Source organism: Diplotaxodon limnothrissa, linkage group LG3, assembly GCF_057381915.1.
Source record: "Diplotaxodon limnothrissa isolate DT_005_m linkage group LG3, D_limnothrissa_male_GT1.1, whole genome shotgun sequence".
NCBI lineage: Eukaryota > Metazoa > Chordata > Actinopteri > Cichliformes > Cichlidae > Diplotaxodon > Diplotaxodon limnothrissa.
Window position 1 is genome coordinate 16,226,162 of NC_140598.1, and position 20,045 is coordinate 16,246,206.

General features: G+C 41.6%; 2 protein-coding genes across 2 annotated transcripts in view; both read right to left on the reverse strand.

The window, feature by feature from the left end:
• LOC146634681 (protein NLRC3-like) overlaps positions 1-20,045 on the reverse strand; it is a 256,953-nt gene that overhangs the window by 64,714 nt on the left and 172,194 nt on the right. The window lies entirely within an intron of this gene.
• LOC146634684 (protein NLRC3-like) lies at positions 5,581-16,196 on the reverse strand. The gene is made up of 4 exons (XM_085379144.1): positions 16,017-16,196; positions 15,392-15,620; positions 13,459-15,250; positions 5,581-5,776 (listed from the first exon to the last, which is right to left on the reverse strand). The coding sequence occupies exons 1-4, from the start codon at positions 16,017-16,019 to the stop codon at positions 5,581-5,583; spliced, it is 2,220 nt and encodes a 739-aa protein (XP_085235270.1). The 5' UTR covers positions 16,020-16,196.

A 20,045-nucleotide genomic window follows, 5' to 3' on the forward strand; every position in this document is an offset into this window, starting at 1 on the left:
CAGGAAGCAGCTTCAAACAGGAAACTGTGCAGAGTTTCAGACTATATGTCCTGATGCAGCCAGTTGGATTTTGGAGATTTGAATCTCTGTTCTGTGACTAAGTCCTTGAATCATTTCTTCCAGTTGGTCCAACAAGACAGACTAAGTGTTGGACATGTGTTGTGGCTCCATTAGGGGAGCTTCTAAATGTGATGTGATGGCCCCTCTGGGTCTGTCAGGTCACAGCACTGAAGAGAGCTCAAACTGGGCACACAGTTGTTCCAGTCTGGACCAAAGACTCTATACTGGGACTGAGGGACTGCTTTGACTGCACCCACTGGGACTTTTTAAAGGCTCATGTTCTCACTTAGATCATCGATTTCTACTTACATTTCTTTCTGGGAAAAATGGGGATTACTTTGGAAACAGGAAGTATTTTCCCCAATAAGCAGCCCTGGATTAGTAAATCACTCCAACATGTTCTCAGGCAGAAGAAGCTGTCTTGTTATGAGGGAGAGAAGAAAAAGATTGAGGCACAGAAACTTGTTGAAAGAGAGATAAAGCAGCTAAAATCAGGTGTAAAAGTAAAGCAGAGGATGAGCTGAATAAAGGACACTCAAGGCTGGCTTGGAAAGGAATGAAGTCCATGGTGGGGATGCAGAACAAGGAGCAAAGATGAATGTGATGCTGAATCAGCAGAAGACTTGGACTCATTTGATTCCAGCTTTGATATCATTGATTTCAATGAAGAGCTTTGTGATTGTAGCAAAGGGCTGGTAGCTCTGAGAGTCCCACTGATGAGGTGTTTGTGTGGAAATCTCTTAGTGGGACCAAAGAGAGAAAAAGCCCTGGTCCTGATGCTGTGGGAGGGAAATGATTGAAGTGTGCTGTGAGGAACTGACTGGGAGATTTTCACACATTTTCCAGTCCTCCTTGGAACAACAGGAAGTTCCCAGCACATGGAAACAAAGGTTAAGTGTCCTATGGCACTCAGTGATGATGGTGCTGTGGCCCCACCACCTCCACCTCTTTGTAAAGGAACTAACTGTAATCTGAAGCTTCAAATGGAACTAAGACTTCCTCCACTAGGTGGCAGTGTCTGATGAGAAAGTGTTAGTGGAGCTGGCCTGGAGTCAGAAACAGGAAGATGCAGGATTTGGGCTGAAATGGGGAAAAGTGGTTCGCACTAGTGCCTTAAAGCAAGAAGGTTGTAGGTTGAAGCTTGTTGGCCTTTCTGTGGAGGTTGGATGTTCTCCCACAGTCCAATGAAATGCTGCTTAGGTTCATTGGTGCTTCTAAATTGGCTGTAGGTGTGGATGTGAGAGAGTGCTTCTCTGTCTCTCTCTGTTGGCCCTGTGATGGACTGCTCACCTGTGCAGGTGGACCACGCCTCTTGCCCTATGACAGCTAGGGCACAGGCTGCAGCCCTGTGAGCCTAAGCTGAATAAACAGTTAGCAAAAATGATCCATAGATGGCCTGAAATCCCCCAGTTAGCAGTTTGGTAGATAGCTATGACATGCTAATCCCATCCAGCAGCTGTATTCTACCTGTAAGCTGATCCCTGCTGAGCCAAAGCACTTTTTCATATACAAATTACAACCTTTAATAGAAACCTATTGGTCAGCATCTTATTAGCCTGCTGTTAGCTTCATTCCACAGAAAACTGAGAGAAACTAACAGAGTTGATAAAGAATAAAGAGAAATGTGCTGATTTAAAGCCTTTGAAGTGCTTCAGATGATCTCTGTCCACTTCTGTCCACTCATTCATTCATGTAAGCTTTCTAATGCAGCTTTGATCTTCACAGTCTGCTTCATGAAACTCATTCTAACCCTGAATGTCAGAGTGTTCCTCCTTCTCTTTCCCATCATTCATGCTGGCAGTGGAGGAGATTTGGATGTTGGACTGTGTTTTGGATGATGTGTGTATGTTTGTGTTGGACTGCTGTCTGTAAAGCAAACGCACATTTTGCTTTGGATTTCAGTGTCAGACAGACTTTAAGGTGGAATGAAGAGTTGGAGAGTTTCACAGTGAATTATCCAGTGGAGGATTTTTCTTCTTCTTTGAAGGTTTGAAATGTGAACATTGTTCTGCTGCAGTCAATGGACTAAACCAGAGAAGAAGAAAACAGACTTTACCATGAAGATCCTCAGTGTGGATCAGTATAATATCAGCCTGATGTCTGCAGTTTAGTGTCAGCACAACTTTCACATCATATTCATCTCAGCACAACTAAAACATGCTGACTGACCTCAGAGTTTCAAGTCCACATCCTGGACTCTCCAGGAAACCACACAGATGCTTCACTCCTGAATCCTGCAGCTTGTAGTTGATGCTCAGGTCCAGCTGTCTCAGATGGGAGGGGTTGGACTTCAGTGCTGCTGCCAGATAATCACAGCTGATCTCTGACAAACCACAGCCCCCCAATCTGTATAAAGAATGAAAGATGTAAGTTTATTAGACAAAGTGTGAGCTTGAAATCATTCAGTGTTTCATCATCTGTTCAGAGCTGAAGAAGGTTCAGAATGTAGAAGTTTAGAAAATGGAAACTCCAAACAGCTGACAGAGTTCATACGCCTTTGTCAGGGTCAAATTCAAGCAAGACCATGTGAAAATTAAAACACATCATCCTAGGTGAACTTAAACACCTTTGTTCCCCTTTTGTTAAGACATAGAAAAGTACACCACACAAAAATACTGCAAAAGGAAACGGTCGCCTTATATACATAGTGTATAAACTCAAAATGCACATTTCACTTCAAATTAAGATTAAGGCTTTGAACAGATCACATAGTTCAGTTCAACATATAAGACTTTAAGAATGCACAAGCATCTACTTAAAATCTATTTAATTTATCATCCATGATATTATTTTGTACAATTCCAATGTATTTTGTTCATCTCCCTTAAATAAACAGGCAGTCTTAAAGTATGAAATATTCATATACAAACACATATAAATGTGTGTACTGTCTCAGTGGCTGATAGTACCCCACAGGCCTCAGTGTGAGCTTGAAGACATTTATAATGTTTAAGTAGTTTAATGTGCAGGTGCTGACGATAAACACATTTTGAATGAAAGCCGGGGAACTTTGGTAGCACAGAAACAAGTGGCTATTCTTTGTGACTATATGGATCACTCACAATACCATTATTTCACACAAAGGCACCAAATTAATACTCAAAAAAGCTGCAGCAATACACACAAATATAAACAGTACTTGGTGACAACTTTGCTTTTAGCCTTTAACCCTTCTTGACTACTTTTGATGTGGCCTCTATATTTTACCTTTAAAAACAGTTTATCTTGCCAATCTGTTATTTTCTCATTTTGACCAACTGTATCAGCACAATTTATCTAAATTCAGACAAAATTTAAAATACAAGTAGAAAGTGATATTTTGACTGTAAAAACCACACACATGTTTAACGAATCATCTTCATAACTTGAAATGCAAATAGAGATTGTACATTTTTAAAAATACGCACACGTTTTGCAAACAACAAAGTTATATGGTACTATTTACCAAAAAATGCAGCCAAGGCTCAGACGTTTTTCATATAATCATTTCAAACTATTTACAGAACAATCAGGTGTCAAACAATAGTTTGTGTCACTCTAACACATATGAGAACAGCACAGGGATAAACCTGCAGGTCTGACAGCAGGTGTGTCACTCAGCGTTTACACTGCAATCTGCCTTTGTTGGCTTTAAGGCAGCAACTGTGACGATCACTAGTAGAACTGACACACAAAACAAAACAACAGCTACACACTAAATACACAAGACAACAAACTAACTTGAGACCAAACACGGTAAACGTCACAAATCTCTCACGTATCAAAACTCTCTCTCTCTTTCGCTCACTCGCTCTCTCTTGCCGGTCACTCCTAAAACTTCCCCCTTTTGCTAAACAACCAAATGTCATGTTTCCATATCATTTTTGATTGGTCGACATGGTACATTTTCCCACCTATAGGGCTTTGGAGCGTGATGTCACGGGAGATGGGCCACGCCCCCTTCCGCCATGACAGTAGGCCAGCCAAAGGATACCATTTCAGCTATGGATCGTACGTGTTGTGTTGTCGGTTGCAACGTTAGATCACACGATCGTGAAGGCAAGAAGCTGGATAACGGGCTCTCTTTTCATCGTTTTCCATCCTGGAGGCAACGTGAGGGATCCCATGTATCCGATATTACTAAACAAAGACGTCAGGCTTGGATTGCAGCGGTGAGACGAGCGGATATCGAGTTCTCTGCAATCCCCAGCTTTTTGTTGGTTTGCTCACGGCATTTTCTTTCCGGTGAGTTCTAAATTAATTCATATCACTCTTGAAAGGCTTTTAGTGTTATTTTCAACGTGCTGAGGTCATAGATAATGAGATAAAACATGCTAATGTGTGATGCTGCAGAACCACATCATGTCGACTGAGTAGCTTATGATTTGGCATTATTGCAGGCAAACCAGCATATGAAATGGATGTAACAAATCCAGACTGGGCACCAACACTGCACATGGGGCATGACGACATACCTGTATCAGACTCGGACCGGCACTCAAGGCGTACGCAACGGAAGCGAAAAAGAGCACCCATCGGAGGTAAACAACCCCCCCCCCCTCTAAAAACATACTAAATTGCTATCACTGTACACTAATCCGCACATAACTTCCAGATGAATCACACACCTGTCATTGGAATATTGGTGTACATTTACCTTATGTCTAATTTTATCTTACAGGCTTTCGTTATGCAGCTGCAGAGTCTGAAGGTGTGCCCCGTGCAGAAGTGATTGATGAAGATCTGACAGAAGACCAACAGCAAAATCACAATGTCATGGAGGCAGTGGACAGCAGTTGTGTTGGACAAGTGGAGGTTGAGGTACCAGCTGCAAATGTGGATATACTGAAGAAATGTAAACCTTTTAAAATGATGACAGATTACAAACTCTCAGCTGTGTCTGTAATCAAACCTCTGTAACTTTGCATCACTTCAGCAGCATCAGCTCATGTTCACATGTTGATTCATGGTTTGCTTCAGTTTTTGATGGACTGCAGAATATTTTGAAGGTTATCTGCTATAAAAAGCCAGAACAGGAAAATCTGCTTCATGTGTTTCTGTTTGATCCTCAGTGACTTTGACACAAAGGCCTCTGCTGTGATGATCACACCTCTGATCAAGTCTCACAGTGTCAGCTTTGTTTTTATACATATGGATATGTGCTGATAAATGATCAGAGTTATAATATTTCCCACTGCCTGCTGTGTGCCGTGACCTTTGACCTGCTAAAGACAGTCAGCTGTGGATTATTCATTGTTGTGTCTGATACTTAGAACTGTGAGGAAGAACACTACACAGTTAATCAGGGTCCCCTCTCTCTGAATCAGGGAAGGTGGGCAGGCCGCGTGTGGGCCGCGGGCCATACGTTGAGTCTCACTGTTTGAAATGTGAACATTGTTCTGCTGCAGTCAATGGACTAAACCAGAGAAGAAGAAAACAGACTTTACCATGAAGATCCTCAGTGTGGATCAGTATAATATCAGCCTGATGTCTGCAGTTTAGTGTCAGCACAACTTTCACATCATATTCATCTCAGCACAACTAAAACATGCTGACTGACCCCAGAGTTTCAAGTCCACATCCTGGACTCTCCAGGAAACCACACAGATGCTTCACTCCTGGATCCTGCAGGTTGTAGTTGTAGCTCAGGTCCAGCTCTCTCAGATGGGAGGGGTTGGACTTCAGTGCTGCTGCCAGATAATCACAGCTGATCTCTGACAAACCACAGCCCCCCAACCTGTATAAAGAATGAAAGATGTAAGTTTATTAGACAAAGTGTGAGCTTGAAATCATTCAGTGTTTCATCATCTGTTCAGAGCTGAAGAAGGTTCAGAATGTAGAAGTTTAGAAAATGGAAACTCCAAACAGCTGAAGCCAACAGGAAGCAGCTTCAAACAAACACAACAAGAGAAAAAACTCTGAATGTTTCACATTAAAGTCGTACATTTCTCATAAAAACAGGACAAAGACTTGAAAAAGTCGTGTTTTTCCTTCCAGGAACCACAAGGCTTCACTTTTAAAGGTGAAGTGTGAAAGAAATGGACATATTTGAAGTCCAACACCTTTTTCCAGTCACATTATTAAAGCAGACAAACTACAAGCTCATTTTCATTCCAACAAGTCATCTTCTGACCTGGACTAACAACACTGGTCTCTATGTGCAGCTGGCTGTGAGACCAGTGCTCAGGGAGCGTCTACAAAGTGCAACACTGAAAGAACATCACACACTAGCTGTGTCCCAAAACGTCGGCTGCATCCTCCGGGGACCCGGTATTCGCGGTCTACGTGGGCCGGGTCCTTCAAAGACTGAAAAGGCTGGAAGTGCGAGGCTGTGAAATGGGACGGTCTAGCCTTCAGATTTGCGTCACCGCTGTGTTGGTGGAGTTTAATAAACTCGGCCGTCTGCTCCTTGCTATCTAAAATATAACAGGACACTGGCGTAAACTCTCGACCGTCTCACACTTCTGTTTAATCAGTTTCCTGTTTAACGTTTATTCAGCTGTGTGAAAATCCCGGAGGAACTTTGATCTCAGCCAAACCGATTTACTCCGGAACAAATAAAACACATAAAAAAGGCAAACAATTACATTTTTAAGTTATCCGAGTGACTTATATATCGTGTTTCACCTGAGTAGCGAAAGAGCGGGGTCTGAAAACGATGAAGCCGGGCGTCCGCTGCTCTCGCCGGCTGGAGTGACCATTGAACCCCCCGGCTTGCTAGCGAGCGGGTGGGTAACAGACGTCTCCGAAAACGTCGGCACACTTTTGCAAATATGTGATGTCTTGATAAACCAAGCAGATATTTGAAGTTTACACAGCTACTTTCTCGCCTGAAAATATGTTAAAAGTTTATTTTGTGACCCAGAAAGATTAATAAGAGTAATTTGAAAACTTAGTAGCTGCCGCCATTGTTGGCAGCTGAAATTTGGCTGGGCCGCGCTATGAATTCTGGGATATGGTGGGCCACGAAGGACACACCCGACGAATCCTTCAAATTCGGGGAAATGAAGGACGCATTTGTCGGGCACATTTGAAGGAGTCGACAAATACGGACAGCCTTCATCGCCTGGCTGTGATGTAATCGGCCTTCAAATGCAGCCTCTGGAGGATGCAGCCGACGTTTTGGGACACAGCTACTAATTTGCTTCCATCATCCAACCTGAAGAGGAAACAGAGACGCCTCCCCTTCAAAGTAAAAGCTGCTCCTTTTGGACACAGTATCAAAGAAAGTCTACAGTATAACATAGAAAAGACAGAACAAAGTTTTGGTTGTTTTTAAATTGTGCAGAAATGAAACTACACTAAGCTCAATTATGTGACAGACATTTCATCCCATGTCAGTTTGGCCTCATCCTGGGCCGGATTATCCAGCACACACTCTGACCACAGGCCCAGGGGCCACGCACAGCTGGGCTCCATCCAAGAGACAGGAAACAAACCAACACAATAATAAAAAGCACCATGTGATCTTCTTACATCTTCAAGACAAACATAGTAAAAACATGATATTTGTTTCCTGATAAAATGATGTGACAGGTAGAACAGAGTAAAGTGGTGGTGTTACAGCCTTTCTCCCCTCTGCTGCCAAGGCTGTTAGTCTCTCCCAAACTCAGCTACAGGACTTCCAAATGAATGAAAGCAGCAGAAGTGGCTTTACAAATGAAAGAGGAAGAGGAGAAGAAGAGGAGAGGGAGGCCACCCTGACCATCACTCCAGCTGAAAACATCACACTTCCATTAAAGTTGGTGAGAAAATGTTGAGCAGGATGAGCTGCTGGCTAATCTGGAGGCTGTAGCAGCAGCTCACAGTCACAGTGGATTTCCACTCATGAAAAAGCTCTGGCTGCTTCATTTCTCATCTCATATCAGAGACTTTAAAGCTTCACTGAAGCTGTACTGTGATGCTTCCATATTCCAGTGAGGCCTCCATAATGATTTCAGCTGTTCTGTACACACACTGTGTGCCCTGTATGGCTCAAAGTCTCTGCAGCCTGTTTTTATCTGCTATCATCAGATCTTCATCATCCTCATTCACATCCCTCACACACTCTACAGCCTCATCAGCACCGACTTCATCTTCACTGACTGATGGAGCACAACATGAACCTGTGGAGGCTGAAACACTGTCCTGTCAAACATCTCCCCGTCACCACTCCACTTCTGTCAGCCTTTAAATGAACCCTGCTCAAGTCTGTCACTTCTGTTTCGAGCCAAAAGAGGTTAAAGATTATGCCACTACATTCTTGTCTAGAAAATATTAAAGTGTATTTGGTGACACACAAAAAAGGGTAAAAGTATAGTTTGGGTCCACACATGTCCAAACCCTGGTGTGTAGGCCTACTTAGTATTGAGAAAAGCCCACTAAAAGAACGCCCACCAGACCAAAGCAATGGTGTTGACTTGATCAGCATTAACCCCGCCCCCTGACTTTGATGGGTGAAGCTGACAAATAAAATGTATTTATGAACAGCGATGCAGGGCCAGGAGTAGCAACGTGAATTAAATAAATACATCATTAAATAATTCATTAAATGTGTCAGTAAAATAATTAAAATAGAAAACAAACCAACAAAATATGTAATTAACTAATTTGAATTGTACATAAATACTTAATGAATTATTTTAAATGAAATTAACCGATAATTCATTGTGATTTTGTTTTGTGTTTTGATGAGCTAATAATCAGCTCTCTTTTTCTCATTGTTGTTCTAAGCCGCTTATCCAAAGGTAAGGCACTACCTGTTGAATTATTTCCAAAGTGTGCCAAATTGGACATTACAAATTAAAGTCTACTCACTGAAATTACTGGGGAATGTCTGCTTTGATTTTGATGAGAATCTCATGACAGTACTGAGGATTTAATGCAGTTGGACTGCTAAAAATGATTGAATGCGGTTGGACCGCTAAAGGATTTAATACGGTTGGACCGTGGAAAGCAGTTGGACTGCTGAGTGATTTTAGTATATTAGGGAATTTGGTTATTGTTTGGGGTGGAGCCCGTATTGGTTATAAGGTTGGACCTGCTTCAGTCTTACACTTTTTTGGCTGTTTTACTGTTGTTCCAAAGTATTATAAATTATTCAAGAACGTCAGTTGGACTGATAGGAAGCACAGTGCTCAGAGGTAACGCTTGCCAATGCCAAGGACGCTTAGGCATTGTCCTCGAAGAGGGATAGTCAGTTGGTCACTGTGGAGCTTGGGGCACTCCAGAATAACTAGGAGTTAGAGTCTCCTTACCGTTTGGAACGGTAGTCTGCGCTTTTTTGGCCAGCAGAAGTTGGACTTCGGGCGTGTAACTTTAACTTAAAACTTCGGGGTAAGCCTTGGCTGTGAAATGCCAAAAATAGAGCTTCAGGCAAAGTTTGGGTTGGTTGACGCTTTTAAATTGAGTTAGGGATTTTAGAGATGAGGCCAGAAACTGTTGGACAGATACTGGTTAATTGATCACAAAAAAGTTGGACTTTATCGGTTGGACCGTTAACTTAAATTTGTCGAAATTGTTTAGGCGCTAAAGCTGACAGATGTGACAGTGGTTGTAAATATAAGACGTCTTTGTAATATAAAATAAGAGATCTCTGTGTGAAAGGAGTCTGAGGCAGTGCTGGAGCTATTTTTAGACTGTGTGTGTGTGAGTGTGAAAATGCAAATTAGTCAGCAGTGAACTGTTTAAACCACAGTTGGTTTTACAAATACTGCTGCAAACATTGTTGAGTGTGTGTTTAAGACGCCATTTATGTTCATTAGAGGGCTATAAATAAAGTTTTGAGTTGCCGTAGTGGATGTATAGTAATTGACTGAGTTTTGATATATAAATATAGTGAGTGCACTGTATATATTTAAGACTAACATATTACTTTTAGGAGTAACCTCTCATCAGCAATAAATGCTGGTGTGTTTTATTTTTTCTATTCTATGTGTGTGCTGTGAGAATTAATAGAGGTTTCAATTGTTTTCTTTGACTTGCTCTTTCTGATTATGAAAGGCATGTCTGAAATACTCTTAGGAAAGCGTGTTGTGAGTATATTCCTCAACTCTTGTCACAGTTTAAGTGTGTGAATGCTGTGAGTAGCAGGCTTTGAGTGATTGGGTGTGATTTGTACAAAATAATAAATAATAATAACACTATGAAAGTTGATAGTAGAGTGAGTGCAGAAGTGGAAGTGTGAGAGAAAAGGCGGTGTGTGTGTGAGACGATCTGACAAACGCAAAGAATTTAGTATATTTAGAAGTGTGTGCGTGAAATAAGGGTGAATTGTTTTAGATCAAGACTTAGTAAAACAAGAGTTTTATTAGCCTGTAAAAAAAACAAAACAGGAGAGATAGAAACAGAAAATATGGTTCTGAGCAGCTGCAAGGTTGACAGGAAATGGTGTGTGTGACAGGAACTTTGCATGCCCATAAAAGGAACTGACTGTGACAAGTGAGCACACAGAGAGAGAAACATACGAGTTAAACTCCAGGCAGATGAAGCAAATGGAGGTTTTAAGAAAAGAAATGAAAAGGATATTAATTGTATGCTTTAGTGTGTCAATACAGGTGGACTTCTTTCAACCTAGAATCTTGAGTACAAAACCATTGATTAACAGAATTGGGAGGAAAACAGGCCAGATTTTGGCTTAAAATTTTACAGCTTGACCTCCCACTTGTCCCGATCCTGAGAAGAAGCTCATAGGACAGTTAATCTCCTGATGAAGACCGACAGAACATCGTGGACTTCAAGAATTAACAGCAGGCAAAAGACAGTGCAACTGAAACTACACTGACGATACCAGCAGCAGCATGGAAGAAAAGCACGTGATGGAAAATGCACGGTGAACTGCAGGCTGGTAAGAACAGTGTGACATAACTGTTTAAAGACACTGAATGGGATATTTTGCCAGGCTGGGATTTAATCTAAAAGGAAAATACTGAAAAGAGCAACGGAGAAGAAACAGAGAAGAAACAGACTGTGTTTGCTGGGGATCACAAGACAACAAAGGACACTAAGAGAAGGGCACAGGGGCCAGTGGGAAGGTGAAGCCCAGACGAGTTCGACTGCGAGAATAGAGGGTACAATTGGGTTGAAATTGAAGCCGGAACTCAGGATGGTTTAGGGATGTCCACGTCACAAACAAAGAGGTAAACAAAAAGAAGGTAAAATAAAGAGAGAAAATAACTGACAATTACATTAATGAATAGAAGACACACATACAGATATTACATAGATTTATTTTTAGGATAAAGGGGAGAGCTTATACGTAGAAATGACTTTTTATACATATTGCATTTTGTGCCTTTAAGGGAGTTGTGGCTCAATTCGTCTCTTGTGGGTCACGAGCCTTTGGCTAGCGCTATGATTAGCCAATCTACTGTGAGGATGATATGAGTTATTGAAGGATTGCACACGCTTACAGACATATAGAGTCCATAAACACACATGACAGTATTGATTCCAGGCAAAAGGCCTCAAATTAATTTAGCGTTTAACTGAACTTGAGCTGGCCCTGTAACAAGAAAAGAGGAACTGAATAGGAGTTTCTTGCTTTAGAGAAGGACCAAAGGAAGGAAAGCATATATTTTGGTTAAGTCTGATAAACTAGAATGAGAAGGTATTGTTACATCAAAGGAGCAAGATGAAATAAAAAGGCTGTACCAAAAACAGGTTATAACATAGGAAATGTGAGTTTTAAAATGAAGTTAGTGTTAACACACAGGAGTTGTTTCAAGGCAGCGTTTAGCTGTGATAAAATGTATGCAGGAGTAATTGCTTATATGTTTAAACTTAATTGATTAAAGTGGTTGTTTTTTTTGGGATCTTTTAGTAGAATAGGCGCTTATAATGATTTTCTTGTGAAAGGAGATTCTAGGTCAGAGTGGAGGCCTTGCAGCAGCGAGACTTCTGTGTACAGGATGTTGATGATTAGATAAGGCAAGCGACAGGAAACGCATGCAGGGACGTGAAAGCAGCGTTTTAAGAGTTTTAAAATGATGAGTAACGTTGAAGAATATATATAAATACAAGTCAATAAGTCAAGAAGATAATTAGGATCAGGCTTTTGATTAAAGAGTCCCAAAGATGATAAGTTAGGGAGGTGCAGGAAAAGGTGTTTTGTTTGCTTTGCAGAAGATCTCGGCGACCACAGGGGGGTGAGGATCCTGGAGGCCCGAGGCATGATGGACCACAAGAGAGGGATGCAGAAAAAACCTAATCTTACGCATGGAGTGTTCTCGAGGGGGAGCTGGTGTTTATTACTGGACCACTTAGATGACATGAGGTTGTCTGATTTGCTGAGCCAGAGGACGGCTAGAGAGGGTCAGAGCGGGAGTGGTGACCCCGATGTCCATGATGCCATGGATGGACATGGAAGCAGCTGAGTGGGCCGAGGAGTGACCCAACACAATGTATTGTGACCTCTGGTGTTCCAGAGGTCGAGAGAGGGAGTATTGAGATTGGAGAGATATTTTGCTGCTATTGTTAATAATCATCATCATTACCATTGCATTAATAATATAATCTACAGAATTGATATTGCATTCAGATGTTTAAACAGTGTGTGTCTTTCAGAAAGACTAAGTTGCAGGCTGACAGGAAGTTGCAGGTTTGAAGAGTGTGTCTTTTGCAGAACTGAAACCGAAAGCAGAGTCTAAGTGCAGGTTATTTTGAGGAGTCTTTAAGGACGAGACACACACTTAGTTAAAGAGAATCATTTATAGGTGGAAGTTTAATCATGTTTTGCTCGGGGTTGCAAAAGAGCAGTTTGTCGCAGAACTGCTGCTGATGTGTCAAGATGATAAGCGAGCATCCGGCAGTGACAGGAAGTACCTGCCATGAAGATAGGAGATAATGTTCTTTTAAACTGTGTTAAAAGTCATTGTGGTTTTGATTTGACGTATGCATATATTCTGTTTGTGACGTATGAGAGGGCGTCATTAAATTCAAGCCCTGATGGTATAAAATATCTGTTTATGCTTTGATTAAGTCGGAGATCAGCCCGGTCTGCGAACAGAGCTGGTCTTCCCACGCGTGTATTTCATTAAAATCGTTTGACCAAGTTCTGGACCATGGTTGTTTGTACTCTCCTTCCCCAATATTTGAACCTTAACATTAGTTTACTCAAAATAATTTTAAGACATCAATATTAAAGGTTAAGTTATGATAATGAATACATGCAACTATAACTGATGACATAAGAATTTGGATTTTTTAAGCTAAAGCGAAGGTGCTGACTCACTTGACATGTTACTCTCAAATCCTCCCTAATAACAAGAACATAATTACACTTTAGCCACAAGAGGGCAGCAGCATTAATACAAGTCACGTGTATATAAAGGTACAGTGATTATATTACAGTGATTTTGACAAAAACAAAACAGAGGTTCATGGCAGTGTGTTTTTCATAACATACCAACCAAATTAAATAATAAAAACTTTATAACTTACAGAACTTTTTTACAGGCTTTGACCACTGGCAGCAGCCTCAGAAGAGCCTCCTCTGAAGCAGAGTATTTATTCAGGTTAAACACATCCAGATCTTTTTCTGATGACAGTAAGATGAAGACCAGAGCTGACCACTGAGCAGGAGACAGTTTATCTGTGGAGAGACGTCCTGAACTCAGGGACTGTTGGATCTCCTCCACTAGAGAACGATCATTCAGTTCATTCAGACAGTGGAACAGATTGATGCTTTTCTCTGCAGACAGATTCTCACTGAGCTTCTTCTTGATGTACTGAACTGCTTCTTGATTGGTCTTTGAGCTACTTCCTGTTTGTGTCATGAGGCCTTGCAAACAAGTTTGATTAGTCTTCAGACCCAAGAGAAAACGAAGGAACAAGTCCAGGTGTCCATTGGGGCTCTGTAAGGCCTTGTCCACAGCACACTGGTAGAAGTATTTCTTTGAAGATTTTCTTGTTTGAAACACCTTCCAAGTTGTTTCTTGCTCTTCCAGCAGATTGAGTCCAGAGTTGATGAAGGTCAGGTGGACATGAAGAGCAGCCAGAAACTCCTGAACACTGAGATGAACAAAGCAGAACACCTTGTTCTGGTACAGTTGTTTCTCCTCTTTAAAGATCTGTGTGAACACTCCTGAGTACACTGAGGCTGCTCTGATATCGATGCCACACTCTGTCAGGTCTGGTTCATAGAAGATCAGGTTTCCTTTCTGCAGCTGATCAAAAGCCAGTTTTCCCAGTGACTCAATCATCTTCCTGCTCTCTGGACTCCAGTGTGGATCTGTCTCAGCTCCTCCATCATATTTGATCCTCTTCACTTTGGCCTGAACCACCAGGAAGTGGATGTACATCTCAGTCAGGGTGTTGGGCAGCTCTCCTCCCTCTCTGGTTTCCAGCACATCCTCCAGAACTGTAGCAGTTATCCAGCAGAAGACTGGGATGTGACACATGATGTGGAGGCTTCGAGCTTTCTTGATGTGGGAGATGATCCTGCTGGCCTGCTCCTCATCTCTGAATCTCTTCCTGAAGTACTCCTCCTTCTGTGGGTCAGTGAACCCTCTGACCTCTGTCACCATGTCGACACACTGAGGAGGGATCTGATTGGCTGCTGCAGGTCGTGTTGTTATCCAAAGGCGAGCAGAAGGGAGCAGGTTCCCTCTGATGAGGTTTGTCAGCAGCTCATCCAATGAGGTGGACTTTCTTGTTTCAGTCAGGATTTTAGTTTTGTTGAAGTCCAAATTAAGTCGACACTCATCCAGACCATCAAGTATGAACACAACCTGGAAGTCTTCAAGCCTGCAGATTCCTGATTCGTTAGTTTGATTAAAGAAGTGATGAACAAGTTCCACCAAGCTGAACTTTTCCTCTTTCAGCACATTCAGCTCTCTGAAAGTGAATGGAAATATGAACTGGATGTCCTGGTTGGCTTTGTCTTCAGCCCAGTCCAGGCTGTATTTCTGTGTTAAGACTGTTTTCCCAATGCCAGCCACTCCCTTTGTCAGCACTGTTCTGATTGGTTCGTCTCTTCCAGGTGAGGCTTTAAAGATGTCTTCTTGTCTGATTGTTGTTTCTGGTCTGTCTGGTTTCCTGGATGCTGTTTCAATCTGTCTGACCTCATGTTCATCATTGACCTCTGCAGTCCCTCCCTCTGTGATGTAGAGCTCTGTGTAGATCTGATTCAGGAGGGTTGGGCTTCCTGCTTTAGCGATCCCCTCAAACACACACTGGAACTTCTTCTTCAGTTGGGCTTTAAGTTCACGTTTACAGAGTGGAGCAAATATTTCTGAAGGTAAGAAATTCAGAAAAAAATATTATATAATAAATATCATAGCCTTTCAGTACCCTGAAAGGATGAATGTCTATTGGTCCATTTCTTGAGCTATTAGGAAAGATCAATATTCAGTCTTTAGAGAAATTCTCTTACTGCTCTGCAGATGGTCAGCCATCTCATGCTGCTTAAGTCTCCTCAAGAAGTGGAGTGTGATCTTCAGAAATGCTTCTCTGCAGCTCTTTCTTTCATCTTCATCCTCACCTTCAAACATCTCCTCATCCTCCATCTGGCTCTTTAAAGTTTCTGGGTGATCTGGACTCAGAAGCTTCTGGATCTTCTTCAGCTCGTTCTTCACAAACATGGTGATGTTGTCCTCCAGCCGCTGGAAAAGAAGACTATATGAATTACCCAGTGGTAAATGGACTGGTTCTTATATAGCTCTCTTTGATACTCTGTGCACACAAAGCATTTATACAACATGCCTCATTCAACCAAGCACATTGTTCTATGCTTAAATACTTTCTTTCACACTCTGATGGATGCATCAGAGGGCAGCTTGGGTTTAGTACGTTACCCAGTACATTTGCCAGCCAGGGTTTGATTCACAAACCTAACTAGTAGCTGACCTGCTCCCCTCCTGAGCTACAGTCACCCCAATCTGACTGAAATCATGGAGCCCAAACTCTGACTTATGTTGGACACACTGACAATCCTCTGGTCCACAAAGTGCAGCATAGAGGTGACTGAAAAGAACAAATGTAAACGTAGTACTACAAACCATAACCACAGAGTCCAGGTGTGTTTGATGTTGCTGTGCAGACTGACCAGTGGAAACCTCTGCTCTCTGCTGGTCCACTCTGTGGAGGAGTAATGTATAATTAGCTCATGTTATGTCTGTCCACACACAGACACAAGCTAAAGGTCCATGAAGTGATGTTTGGATGGGTTCAGTCAATCAGATGACTGTCATGGTGGAGCTTTGCTAGTCCTGGTGATCCTACTGAGAATTAACAACTCAGTTTCCAGATGTCTGTAGTTTTCTGCTCAGTTTCTTTAGTCCCAACAGCTCTTACCATCTCCTGCATAAAGCTTTCCCTCCATGCTCAGATGCCCTGGAACAAGGTGCTCTTTTTATATCAGTGACTGGTTTAAAGGGACAACTTGCAGTGCTCGCCAAACTTTGTGTCAGCAAAAGTAGTTCTAATGTTTCTTACATTTATTACATTTTTACATTTTTACACACACAAATCAATGAACGCAAAAACATGAACTTTCCAGATATTTTGTTTTACAATGTTACAAAACTCAGTTCACAACTACACAGTCTGATTTACAAGTACAAAATATTTATGACCACAGTTTGAGCCGATGTATGTCCCGAGTCTGTGGACTCAGTAGTTTTGTTTTGATTGTTATTGTCTTTTGTTACAATTTCATTCTGATTAAGATTTTCTAGTTCTGAGGTTTTGGTTTCTGTGTTCCCTCTGTACTGTGTTAGTATTGTGTCTCTGTGTTCACTTCCTGTTTTATTTTGACAGTGCCATGTCCTATGTTAGTGTGTCTACTTTTGCTTCCCCTTGTCTGGTTATGTCCAATGAATCCTGCTGTGTCTCCCTTTTCTCATTCCCTGATGGCTCTTTTGTGTATATGAGCCCTTTGTTTTCTCCTGCTTGTTGCTGGTTCGTCTGTGTTGTCTCCCCGTGTCTCCGTTTAAGGTTTCAGGTTAGTTTTGTAGTTTTTTCAGTAGAGGTTATCTTAGCTTCTGCACAGGCCATCTCCACTGCACTTCACCGTTTCAATAAAGCTCACTCACTTCACAGCAGTGTCTGCATCTTGGGTCCTTTATTAAATTCAACATGGCTCGCCCCGCTAGCCGTGACATAAGATGTGAAAACAATATCCAAAAAACACGAGAGACAAACAGGAAATAGTTTTAAGGTGCAGGGCCAACAAACTGAGTCTAGCCATGAACTCAGAGTTGATTGAATTAGCATTTTGAATTGGCTGATCTGAGTTACTTCAATCAAGTCTATGTTCACTTTGAGTTAAGATTATACGTGATTGATGGAAAAGAAAAAAGCCGTCATCAGCAACTGATTCTGATTTAGCAGGTTTTCAAATCTAAACGGTACCCATCCCTAGCTGGCTGTAGTTAAACCTTTACTTAAAAAGCATCCCTAGACCCAGCTGTCTTAGCTAATTATAGGCCAATCTCCAACCTGACAATCCTTGAAAGAGTAGTTGGGGGGTGACAATCAGAGGGGCAGTGTGATGATCTTAGGTTACGAACTACCGCAGTCAAGTCATTAAGGGAGACGGGATCAAACTGCTCTAAGACAGCTGAGCACACAGGAGAAAGACTCGGATCTGAGGCAGCAGTCGGCGAGACAAGAGCCCTAATAGATAGAAGCTTGTTGTTAAAAAAATGCTAAAAAGAGTGACGCTGAAAAACTAGTTCATGCATTTATTACTTCCAGACTGGACGACTGTAATTCATTATTATCAGGATGTCCTAAAAACTCAGTGAAAAGCCTTCAGCTAATCCAAAATGCTGCAGCAAGAGTCCTGACAGGGACTAGAAAGAGAGCAGATTTCTCCTGTTTTGGCTTCCCTTCATTGGCTGCTCCTCACATACAAGGTCTTAAATAATCAGGCCCCATCTTATCTTAATGCTGCACCACAACACCTGATCTCTGGTTTCCTCACCTCTTCAATCCCACTTTAATACTTGACTAAACTCATTTTCCTGTTTAGGTGTTGAGGCAAAGCCGCCCATCTACAATGCAGGCAACAGCAAACGGAGCTATTTTTGATTCCCTTTGAGTTTTTTCTACTTTTGTGCTACAAAATGTTCAAGCTGATTAAATTCATTAGAATAAAAGTTCAGATAATTTTCTCATATTAATGTTGGAGGTAGAAATTCAGGTAACTTTGCACAAAAACTGGCAGAAATTTCCTTCAAAGATGGCGTTTTTACTTTAATACTGTGAGTACATTTCAGAGCCTGGACTCTTTTACCTTTACTTGAGTAAAGAAGTTGAATCATTATTTCAGCTTTAAGAGGGTATTTTAACACAAACATCAGTCCTTCTACTTAAGTATGTTTGACACTTTGTTTAATCATCATTTTTAATGATCAAATATAATTATGTTTGTTATTTGTGGATTTTAAATGTCCTTGACAGAGACAGATGATGATCATTATCCTGCACTGTGGTCTCAGGTTTGGTCGAGCTAGCACAAAGAATGGCTATGTTGAACTTCCTCCTGGGATCTACACTAAGAAGTGAGTCCAACATTAGCAGGGTCTCTTTCCTTTATCTGGATTCACTTTAGCATTCACAGTCACGTGAAGCTTGTTATTAACTCGATAAGTCAACCCAGGGTTTCAGCTGAGCGCTCACATGAAACACATGGTGTTGACAGCATCTGATCAATCATATTCATGGAGACGTGTATCAGCAACAGAGCAGCTGAGTTTGCAGAAGGAAGTCAAACTAAACCACAGGAACAATATGAGGAGATTACACACATAATAAAATACTAGCAGTAACACAGCTGCTGCAGACAAATTAGTCGTGTGATCGTGTGTGAGAGGAGAAGGACTGTAAAGGAGTTTGGTGTTAAAAGCTCTGTATGAATGTGGGAGACTTTGAAGGGCTCTAAAAAGGCCAATATAAAATAAAAGGCAGCAAAATTGCTGAGTGTGAAAGTCACCAGACTTATCAGAGCTCTGTGATTAAGACCTGTAAGAACACCTATTTGTACTTGTTGGCATTATATCAAACACACACGTATATTAAGCCTTTGTTTGAACTCTGGTTGAATTTGTTACTTTCAGACTGTGAAACATCACAGAGGCTGCAGCTGCAGATCTTTTATTCACCTGGAAATTTACTTTAAATGTTAGATGGAAAATGTATTGCTCAGTTTCACCAAAGTAAGAACAAGAATCCATAAACCTTCATAAAGACAAACATCTCCCAGAACATTGAGCTGCTGAAGTGTCACTGAAGGGAAAAACTATTTGTCCTCCTCCATCCAGCAACACCTGAAAGACCTGAGTGGAAGCTCCTCCCTACACTGTGTTTGAAGCAAAGCACAAAGGAGACACCTGCTGGAGCAGCTGGAGTCCTACAGACACTCAGCCTCTTCACTACACAAACACCTCCTACAACATCCACTCTTTCCACTCTGACTGCTGTGTTTGTGGAAACACTCCAACACACACCGCTTCACATACCAACATAGAAATGTGTGTGAAAAAGAGCTGAGCTGATATTAAACATGAGGATTTATTCAGAAATACAGAGTCAGGAACAACATCTAGACACACAATACCTCTCAGCAGCAGAAGAACAGCCTTTAAAGTTTATAAAAGCATCCTTCGACATGTTGCTCTTTAAGGAAACACAGCTGGGTTCAGGTCCAGGAGATTCTGGCCTCTTATTGATCCTAAAAGAAAAACAATAAATGTCACAGCTTCATGAGATAGGAAGAAAAACTGGAAACATTAAATTAAAGACATGATGAACAATCTCATAAAAATAATGTACTTACTCTTTGTCACATAACAGTCTTTTGTTAAATTTTACAGCAGCATCCTTCGACCTGTTGCTCTTTAAGGAAACACAGCTGGGTTCAGGTCCAGGCTCTGGATTAGTTTCAGGGTTATGTCCAGCTGAGCCTGGTACGCCCCACAGCTCTGGGCTTTAAAACAACACACACAGAGGTATGAGTGTGAATAATGATGGAGCAGTGATGTGAGTGCTGAGCTGTGACATGGAGAAGAGTCATGGACAGTTAG